Source organism: Nicotiana sylvestris, chromosome 12, assembly GCF_000393655.2.
Source record: "Nicotiana sylvestris chromosome 12, ASM39365v2, whole genome shotgun sequence".
Lineage (NCBI taxonomy): Eukaryota > Viridiplantae > Streptophyta > Magnoliopsida > Solanales > Solanaceae > Nicotiana > Nicotiana sylvestris.
Window position 1 is genome coordinate 6,615,137 of NC_091068.1, and position 10,705 is coordinate 6,625,841.

General features: G+C 33.2%; 2 protein-coding genes across 2 annotated transcripts; both read left to right on the forward strand.

The window, feature by feature from the left end:
* Positions 1–481: 481 nt before the first annotated feature.
* Positions 482–3,318, forward strand: LOC104239572 (expansin-like B1). The gene is made up of 5 exons (XM_009794234.2): positions 482–658; positions 944–1,050; positions 2,049–2,230; positions 2,506–2,638; positions 2,976–3,318. Exons 1-5 carry the CDS (start codon positions 526–528, stop codon positions 3,174–3,176), a joined length of 756 nt encoding a protein of 251 aa, XP_009792536.1. The 5' UTR covers positions 482–525; the 3' UTR covers positions 3,177–3,318.
* Positions 3,319–7,572: 4,254 nt separating this feature from the next.
* LOC104233826 (uncharacterized) lies at positions 7,573–10,428 on the forward strand. The gene is made up of 5 exons (XM_070163253.1): positions 7,573–7,918; positions 8,091–8,295; positions 8,445–8,995; positions 9,170–9,780; positions 9,985–10,428. The coding sequence occupies exons 1-5, from the start codon at positions 7,573–7,575 to the stop codon at positions 10,426–10,428; spliced, it is 2,157 nt and encodes a 718-aa protein (XP_070019354.1).
* The last annotated feature ends 277 nt before the right edge of the window (positions 10,429–10,705 follow it).

Here is a 10,705-nt window from a genome sequence, read left to right on the forward strand (position 1 = left end):
CAATTAATCAAACGGCTCGAACTGAGACCTTTGATTAAGGGCAGATCCTACCATCCCACCACAACCCTTGGTGCAGGGGTAGAGCTAGAGTATAAGAAGCGAGTTCGGCAGAACTCAGTGATTTTTGGTTCGAGATGTGTATTTATCTTAAGAAACTTGTTTAATATGTACAAATTAATTATTAAATTTGAACCCAATAGCTCAAAAGAATGAAACCGGTTCAAACTTATATGGTTCAAATTCTGGCTCCGCCTCTATTTGATAGTAAGAAATTGATTATAATACATTGATTCAAAGTTTAGAAACTAGCTATCTAAGAAGTAAGAAGGTAGCTGCTGAAAGTTGAGCCAGAATTCCATGTATTCAAAATGAACTTGAAAATGTCTCTTGTCTCAACTTTGACCTATATAGAGATAATTTTCAACAACAATTCTCTATAAATAGCAAAGACCATATCCAGTTAAATGCACCACCAACTTATTCTTATATTGCTTAACTCTCTTTCTTATTCTCTTTAATTTTCAAATGGCTCCTCTTCAAGTTCTTGCAATATTTTTCACATCTTTGATTTTCATGCAAATTTATTTGGGAAATGCTCAAACATTTATCCATTCTAAAGCAGCTTATTATCCAAATTCAGAAGAAAAAGGAACAGAAAGTAAGATTCATTCTCATCATAAAAACATGATAAAATTATATAAAAAGGATAGGCAACCGAGTGCACAAAGCATGCATCTCGCGTTCACGCAGGGTTCAGGGAAAAGCCGCACCTCAAAAGGTGTGGTATAGATAGTCTATACTAATGCAAGCATTAGTGACTATTTTTACGGTTCGAACCCGTGACCTATAGGTGACACGACGTGTTTAATTATGTTAGAATAGACTAAAATACTGGTGTTTTAATTTTGATCAAATAACTGTTTTCTTTTTTAAATGTATGCAGCTGGGGCATGTGGATTTGGTACTTTTGGAGCAACAATCAACGGTGGAGATGTATCCGCTGCATCTGATCTTTATCGAGATGGTCTAGGATGTGGCGCATGCTATCAGGTTCTCGTCTGTCCATATTACTTGTCTTGTTTTTTGCACGCCCGTTAAAAAAATATTAATTCAAGGAAACTTCGACTAAATTATTCTTATTTATTCTTTGATTTGAATTTAATATCGCTCTTATTTTCACCATATTAATCTCTATCCACATATGTTAGCGGTAAGGGTAAAGGTGAAAATAATAATAATTAATTCTATCTTGATTTCTTAAAATGATAAATATTTTGATTAATTATTTTTAGTAGCTACGATAAGTAAAATGGACCAAAGGGAATATAACACACTCTCTCTCTCTTTCTAAAATTTGCTCCAAAACAGTAATATCTTCTATATTTGGAGATTCTATAAATTTAAAATTTCTCATTTTTTCCTTAATGGCTTTGCTTTAATAACTATAATAATGTCGCGGCATGTTTTAGACCATAAATTTTAGTGACACTTTTAGTATATCCCAAAAGTCAGTACTTTTTAAAATTGTGTCCATTCAATATATAAAGTATAACGAAGGCATCGAGGAATATATTGGTTAATCCACTATGGAGTTTAACTTTTATGTACTAATAATGCCAAAAGTTTATTTTACACTATATTAAATTTCTTAAAAGATAATACATATTTGATTAGTAACTTAGAAGGTAACTACTAGAACATGTCGAAATACACTAATTGTTGTAAGATTCTTATGTTGTTCGTGTATATAAGCTAAATCCATTGTCTACCAAGGAAGAAAATAGTAGAGTCAATAACGAGCTAAGACTTCATATGTTTAATTAAGTTGTCATGATTCCAAAATCCTGAAATATTAATACCAAATAACACGTCCACCTAATCTCTTAAACTAAAAATAACTGACGAGTATATTATATACGTATAATTCATGTATAATATGTGTATAATTATGAAAAATCAACATATAATTCATGTATACGACCAGCTAAAAAAATTAAACAAATAATCTGACCGGCTATTTGTATAACAATCTATCATTTTATTGCCAGGTGAGGTGCACAAACAGTAACTACTGCTCTGATAATGGAGTTACTATAGTTATAACTGACCATGGAGCAAGTGGTGGCACAGACTTTATTCTAAGCCAGAGAGCCTTTGGTCGAATGGCTCAGACAAAAGATGCTGCTGCCTCTCTATTATCACTTGGTAATGTGGATATTGAGTATAGAAGGTACGTAGTTTCTTATTGCCTATTGAGCTAGTGTCGGGAGTGGGTTCGGCCGAACCAGTTAGCTTTGGTTCGAGTCCTGTATTTTATCTTAAAAAATCTATTGAATATATATAAATTATTAATTTTGAACCCAGTAACATAAAACGATTAGAATCTCGAACTCATAAGATTGAAATCTTGATTTTGCCTCTGTTAATAGCTACTCACTCTGTTTCAAATTATGTGTCACTTTCCGCTTATCGAGACTTAACATTCGTACAATTTTCAATAAACAGGGTTTCCTGCAGCTACCCAAGCAAGAATATTACAATCAAGATTGATGAGAGCAGCGATAATCCTTATTACTTGGCTTTTGTAATATGGTACCAACAAGGCAAAACGGACATTACTGCTGTGCAATTATGTGAGGTATGAATTTAAAAAATACAACACACTAATATGTACGAGGGCTGATGCATATGGGTGGAAGTGGTGTCATCCGACGTCGTTTCGCCAAAAAAAAAATTAAATATTTATACTAATATTCTACAAAAATGAAACAATATATAATAATGACACCACTTTTTGGTAAAGAGTACTTCTTGGTTCACTGGTCACGCCTTTCAACTTGTGAAAAAGATAATATTAGATAATACTTACAATTATTTATTAAATACGATACTTTTTACAAAAAGTTATACGTACGCTCCTGAATACACGCAGTGCAATAATTTAATTTAAAATAAAATCCTTTTCCAATATGCAGACACAAAATTTTGTATGCAAGCTATTGGATAGGACACGTGGAGCAGTATGGACTAGTTCTTCACCTCCAAGAGGACCATTGCAAATAAGAATGCTACTCAGTACTGATGATGGAGATGAGACATGGATTGTTCCTGTCAATAATATACCTGAAAATTGGAAAGCTGGTGAAACATATGACTCAGGAATACAAGTGGATTAATTTATCTAAAAAATTACAAAGCATTTAAATTTATATATAGTTTTTGTTGATTATATTTGTCATATTAAAAAGTCTATATATATAGTGTGGCTCTTTTAATTTTTTTATACTGTAGTACGTCCCAAATTCATGAATCATTGTATTGACAACTAATAAAAGTTCGAATTTTAATTTAATACTAGTTTCTGATCAAATTCCTTTCTCACTCTGTCACCATATTGATATTGTATAAAGACATGTTTTTAATTTTCACCTGCAAGGCAAAATCATATTTTTCATTGGGTACACGTAAGTTTTTATCAACTCGTAATATCGTCCTTAAATTTACAAATTATAGTGTACTCATATGCTCACCTAAAAAGGGGTCCATCCTTTTTACTTGAGTAATTCGAGTCAAAAATAATAAATTCAATTGAACTCACTAAACTTGGTCTTGGCCTGCCTTTGATAGTTGATGTTTGGCTATAATTTCATATTTTTAATTTATTACTTACCTTATATTTTAGTGTTTTAATGATTAATTGTGTGATAATTGTGTGACGTTTGATCTTAATTGAGTTATTTTTATGTGTCGGATCATTAAAATACATAAAGGACAAAAGTTGCACAAAAAGATGTCGAAGACGCAAAAAAAGAGCACAAAAAGGAGAAAACCGAAGCAAGGCAAAGGTACCTCGCCCCAGGCCTCGCCTCGCCTGGCTTAAGGCGAGCTCAACCTGGCCTTATACCAGGCCTTGCTTGGCTTATGGCGCGCTACAGACCAGGCCCTGCCTAGCTTAAGGCATGGTCCCTCAATCCGTGAATAAATTAACTTCTACTCAATTTTAGACTTGGAGACTTCGATCCTAACCTATAAAAACTCCCTAAACATGTCTAAGAATGGGATAGGATATTGTTTTAGAGAGGAATTCGACCAAGGGAGAGCACGAGTTACCGTAAAGGTCGGAATTCATCTTTCTTCCATCAAACTTAATAATTTTTATGTTTCTTTGGATGATTTGTTATTTAGTTACCATATCTATGTGGAACTAAACTTCGCGTTCTAGGGTTGTGGTTCTTTCATGAATATTATTTTTAATTTCTTGATTTATCATATTGCGGTATTTATTCAATCCTGCGCTTAATTATTTCATTGTCTGATCATCAATTGAATCTATCTACGAATCTAGAATTGAACTCGAAAATGAAAATCCTAGATTGCATGTACGATTGACTAGACCAAGTTCTTGAACCTGGGCATAGAGGAATGGATTCGCCTTGCTTGGTTATTATATGAAAATTACGAGTGCATTCTTGTTGATTCTAACTCTATAGACATATATGTGTTAGGTTAGCTTGAATAGGCGAGTAAGAACTCGATAGATTCTTATGAGCAATATTAACCCTGACAACCAATAAACCTGAAAAATTTATTAGTCAATTCAATTGAAGAATACAACGTAATTTTTAGATAGCCCATAACCTTACAACGTGAATTTATTCAATTCTTCCTTTGTTTAGATAGTCCATAACCTTACAACGTGAATTTATTCAGTTCTTCCTTTGTTTAGAATTCGCTATTTATTTTCTTTATTTTAATTAATTTAGAGTCGAATATTCCCCAGACCCTACAATGTGGGATAATACTGGGTATATTGTTATTTTAGAGTCAAATACTTACAAGTTTAATTTTTGTTTAGATATTAGGATAGTCTAATTTAGTTCATAATTAATTACAAGTCCTCGTGGGTTTGATATCCGACTTCTAGTCACTTTATTACTTGATGAGGTCCCGACATCGTCTCGTTGCTCAATTTGGCATCGAATCCTTTTGTATGGTAAAACATCAGTTTCCTTATTTCTGTTTTTCTTTTCTGGGTTTTGCTTATGTAATTAGGTTTTGGTTCGATTTTTTGTTTCTTATCGATGTTAATCCATTGCTCGTTTCGATTGTTACTGATTCGTCGATTTGTGATAATTCTATGTAAATGCTTGGTTATCAATTTAATTAGCAATGGCTTAATTTTGTTGGTCGCGTTTGAATGAGCATTCGATGCAATTAGGTTATGATATAACTGAGTATTAGTAGTTATTTATGGTTGTCTTGTAAAAATAACTAGTTGGTGTAATTAATTTAACTATATTTAGATTTTAATTAGATTGTTGGGGATTTAAATTTTTAAGATACTTTAAAACTTATATAAATTTTTAAGACAAAAGTGTAAAGAATAGGGTAGAAGGGACACTTTAAAACCCCCAAAAGTTTCTTATTTTCAAAAATGTCTCTTCCTCCTTCACGCCGAAGGATGTTTGAAACATCTCCGGAAGATGTTTAAACTATCCCGATAGATGTTTCAACTATCCCAAGAGATGTTTGAAACGTCCCCGGGATGTTTGAAACATCCCGGAAGATGTTTGAAATATCCCGGGAATGTTTCAAACATCACGGGAGATGTTGGAGATGTTCAAAATTATCCACAGGTTCTGTTATTTTTAAATTGACCCCCGAACTTCTTGTGTCCTATATTCTTCCACAAGACTTCAGTAGTCTTTTTTTACCTCTTTTTTCTTCCTCTTTCCTCTTCGTTGGTTTAGTTTGAATTATATAGGTTGGTACTGCTTTAGTTTAAAATGCTTTAGTTTAAAACTGATGTAGATGAGTTTAATCATGAAATAGGGTATTTTATAGCTTACTTTTTACTAGGACGGACGCTGAAAGGACTTTTTTCCTCCTTGCTTCTGTCACAACAGGTTTCAGGCTATCCTTTCACCTTTGGACAACCCTTGGGAAGTGTTTTGGCACACAAAGTCAGTCTTTTTGGACAGATTTTTGGTGTCCAAAAAACGATTTTCTTTACTTACTTAAGGGCTGCTCTTTCTTTACTTTACACACGCTTTATCACATTAAAAATCAATTTTTTACACACTCTAAAGAGAACATATATAAAACTTGAAAGGAAAAATGAAGAGCTGAACATCCAATAGTAAGCTAGAACTTAAGAGTTTTGGAGTGAAGTTTCTGAAGAAAAAGAATACTTTAAAAAATAAAGGCCCTTGAAGTTAGTTTTAGGTTTTCTTTCACTAGAAGTTGATTGAGTTCTAAGATTTATTCAGGGTTGTTCTGGTTCATTTCACTTACTTTTCACTGATATTTTCCTGCTGTTTTTGCTCGTTTTCACTACTGTATTGTATTTCTGCTCTTCAGATAACCCTTATACTTTGTAATGCAGATTTTATAGTAAATAATTGATGATAATGATCTATTTCAGCTCTTCAAGCGTCAAAGTTTAATCAGTTATTAATAACGTGTAGACCTTAAATGTGTAACTTCAGTTTTTAAGGTCCTTTTCTTGTACTTTTGAGTTGCTTTCTTATTTTGCTTTATAAGCCACTGAAGGTTTAGCCATGAGGTTCTCTGCTATTTGTTTAGAGTTTTATTATTTTGGTTGCATTAAAAAAACAGTGGATAGTGAATTGGAAGTAATATAAAGTTTGGAATATTGGCATGGTGAATGTGTTAGTTTCACCTCACTTAACTGAAATTGGCTATTGGAGATGTAAGTTTAATCATTTTTTTTAGTTCTGGTTTAAGTTAGCATTAGATAATGTAGTACCCCCTCCGTTTTAATTGAGATAAGGTAGTTTGACTTGGCACAGAGTTTAAGAAAGAACAAACTTTTGTCGGACCATGATACTTGTGTGGCTATAAAAGATTCTTATTAAGGGTAAAGTAGGTAGAATGAAAAGTTTAAAGTTAAAATTATTTCTAAATATAAAAATATATCATTATTTTTTAGACGAACTAATAAGGAAAGTATTTTATCTGAATTAAAAAGGAATGAGTAATACTTAATAGAGAAGGATTTGGGACCAATAAAAGAGAAGTTGTGTTTGAGCAAGTAAGCCACATAGATTTATACATAACTAGTTTTGTCGGGCTGTATTAGTAAAGTGGAATCACAGATTTTCTGGGCCAAATGGAATCAAATTGGGATTTTTACCTATCTATACCATATATCAAACATTATTATCAAAAATGTTCATAATTTGTTATTTACCCATGTAGTCTACACTTTTACTACAAATTATATACCAATCCAAAAATAGGTAGATTTTGCCATTAAAAAAGCCCTAAAATGAAGGCACCAAATCTGATGTGATTCTGTCAAGGATTTTATTCCAATTTTGAAATGAAGGCGATTTTCATTCCTGATGAAGGCACCAGTTGCGTAATTCTCTCCTTCCTCAACAGAAAGAGATTTCACAAAAAACGCAATCAAATTGTACAATTACTGAAGAGAGACTATATCTGTTCTTCGTCTCAAATTGTACAAAATTGCTCTTCGTCGATATCAGTATTCAAATTGTAGAAACTATATCTCTTCTTCGTCTTTTTTCCTATCAACTACACGAAATCATGTCAAAAATCCCAATAATGCTGAAATCGAATGGTAATTGGGATAACTATGGCAGATTTAGAGATTTTGAAGTTGATGCCATTGTGGTAGATGATAATGCAAACTACGGAATTCTCAGTTCTACAATTGCAGAACAATTATCGATTGATACATCGGATAAAATTATAGAAATCAAATACATTGTGAACGAGAATTGTCCTCCAATGGAGATTAGGAATGATATGGGGGTTCGTGCTTACATGGAAACCAAAAAGGAGAATAAAAACTTAGGTTCGTATCCTTTATGTATAAGCGTAAGAGATTTCAATATGGAATTGGCAATCAACAATGAAAGCACCAGTGCAGGTATGTTTGATTCGACATTGCAGAGAGTTATGGTGTTACTATGTTATCTACAATATTACTACAATTACCTACAATTAAACTACAAAGCTCACATAGTACTGAAAAGGATAAAGCAATGTTGCTTTCAAAATTATCTACATAGAAACTACATTTATGAATTTATTGTTTGCAGGTTCGTCTGGATCCCTAAACTTACTTGAATTTCCATCCTCACCAGCTATAGAGGAATATCAAAGTGAAATAATAACTGAATCTTCGCAAACATATATTGAAGAAGGACAAGTTTACCAGGACAAGCAAAAAGTAGCTGCTGCAATGAAGAATTATTCAGTGATGCACAAGTTCCAGTTCAGAGTAAAAAGATCCAGTCATAGAAGGTATGTAGTTATTTGTGGATAATATATCAGCAAAATCAGTGTATGATTGAAGATAGGTGGGTTTTATAAATTGTAGTTAAATTGTAGTCAGTTTGTAGTTAATTGTAGTTTTTTCATAAATTTGTGTAAATATTGTATTTCTTTTGTAGCTACTGGCTTATATGTGTTGCTGAAAGCTGTAAATGGCATTTCAAGGCAACGTCAATTAATGATTCGGCAATGTTCAAGATAAGAAGTTTCAGCCGTCAACACACATGCTGCCTAATGGACGAAACATTCATACAGCGCAAACGTACTGCAGCAGTACTTGGTAGCATGGTCGTTCCAAAGTATTGTGATCCTAAGACTGTTTACACACCAAAGGACATACAAACTGACATGTTATCCGAACATGGACTGAACCTAAGCTACATGCAAGCATGGAGAGCAAAGGAAAAAGCTTTACAGTTTTTGAGAGGGAATCCGTGTGACTCCTACAACAAATTACCCAAATATTTTTATATTCTTGAGAAGAATTATCCTGGTTCTGTTGTTAAATTGAAGAAGGCAGCAGATGATTGCTTCTTATACGCATTTGTTGCTCTTTGTACATCAATAAATGGTTGGCAACATTGTAGGCCGGTAGTAGTGGTTGATGGGACATTCTTAAAGTCAGCCTACAGGGGGATTATGCTGACAGCAAGCACCATGGATGCAGCAGGTAAATAATGGAATAATTTTGTACTTATTTGTAGACAGTCTTTAAAATGCAGTTAAATTGTAGTTATGTTGTAGTTATTTTGTAGTTATATAAAAGAATGTAGTTAGCATGTCTATATTTCTCAATATATATTGTAGTTGTTATTTAATCATATTTTATGTCTTAAAAATGTAGGTACTATTTTTCCCTTGGCATATGCTGTGGTTGATTCTGAAAACGACGCGTCTTGGAAGTGGTTCTTTGAGCAATTCAAGGAGGCATATGGTGAAAGACCTTCAATGTGTGTTGTTTCAGATAGGCATGAGAGTATACTGAAGGCAACATCAGTTGTCTATCCGGGATTGGCACACTACTCTTGCATGTGGCATATATGGACAAATATAAGGTCAAAATTCAAGAAGGGACATCTACAATTACATGAATTGTACTTTGCTACAGCACGGTCATACACTATGGATGAATTTAATGAAAGGATGTTGAAGATTGAAGAGGTAGACCTGCGTGTAAAGTCTTACCTATATGATATTGGCTATCATAGATGGTCAAGAGTACATGCAACGGTGAATAGAACTTTTACTATGACGTCAAACATTGCCGAGTCGTTGAATGCTGTAACAAAAGATGCAAGAGAGCTTCCAATATTTGATCTATTTGAGTATATGAGGACTCTTCTTGAACGTTGGACAAAAGAAAAGTTATCGAAGGCAAAGGGTACTTTCACATACCTTGGTCACAAATACAACAAAGAATTGGAAGACAACAGTACATTATCTCAGAAACTAAGGGTAAGATATTTTTTTTTGGTGCAGTAGAATCAAAAAAGTACTAGCTGCAGTTTTTCCAGATTGTAGTTAAACTGTAGTCAAATTGTCGGTAATAATAGTTTGTAGATGAGCTGTAATATATTTGTTGCTGATTTGTAGGTAAATTGTTGATAATCCATTTTAATGATTGATGTATTATTATTTCTGTTTGGTCTTCAATTGTAGGTGAGGGCTTCAACAGATCATATACATACTGTGTTAGATGGTGTGAAGCGGTACATTGTGTGTCTAGAAAACAAGAAATGTAGCTGTGGACAATTCCAACTTGATGAACTTCCATGTGCGCATGCTTTGGCAGCATTAAGGCATAGGAATGAAACATACGAAAACTATTGCTCTCCGTATTACACAAGGAAGAGCCTTCTGCTTACCTATGAAATGCCAGTAAATCCTCTTCCTGATGAAGGCAAATGGGAAGTGCCACAACATATTTTGGATGAGGTAGTAAAGCCACCGGCGGGAGATAAAAGGCAGCCAGGGAGACCTCACAAGGAAAGATATAAAACATTTGATGAAATAAAGTCAAAGAAATACAAGGTGTCATGTGGTAATTGTGGAGGTGAAGGGCATAACAAAAGAACTTGCAAGAATGCGCCGAAAAAGAAATGAATATCATGTAGTTAGAATAGTTATTCAAAATAAATGTTAGTGAGCTCAAATTATCGGATTTTCTTGTCTAATTGTTTAAGTTTTTGAAGATGAATAAGAAGTATAAACATCAATTTGTGTATCTGCACTATTTATGTTTTTATGTATTCTGTCAAGCATCTAAAGTTGTCTTTTTTTTATAGAATAGTTAAACTTTAATATTTACTGTATACAAAAAAACTGATATTAATAAAGAATGCATTCAACGTAAATTGTATCCAGATTGTAGTGAATATGT

What these genes read in the sequence shown, in the direction of transcription:
- LOC104239572 (XM_009794234.2), top strand. Translation starts at nt 526, where the DNA reads ATGGCTCCTCTTCAAGTTCTTGCAATATTTTTCACATCTTTGATTTTC. An exon ending in AGAAGAAAAAGGAACAGAAA is followed by an intron (nt 659 to 943) that starts GTAAGATTCATT and finishes AAATGTATGCAG; the next exon opens with CTGGGGCATGTGGATTTGGT. An exon ending in GATGTGGCGCATGCTATCAG is followed by an intron (nt 1,051 to 2,048) that starts GTTCTCGTCTGT and finishes TTTTATTGCCAG; the next exon opens with GTGAGGTGCACAAACAGTAA.
- LOC104233826 (XM_070163253.1), top strand. Translation starts at nt 7,573, where the DNA reads ATGTCAAAAATCCCAATAATGCTGAAATCGAATGGTAATTGGGATAAC. An exon ending in AAGCACCATGGATGCAGCAG is followed by an intron (nt 8,996 to 9,169) that starts GTAAATAATGGA and finishes TTAAAAATGTAG; the next exon opens with GTACTATTTTTCCCTTGGCA. An exon ending in CATTATCTCAGAAACTAAGG is followed by an intron (nt 9,781 to 9,984) that starts GTAAGATATTTT and finishes CTTCAATTGTAG; the next exon opens with GTGAGGGCTTCAACAGATCA.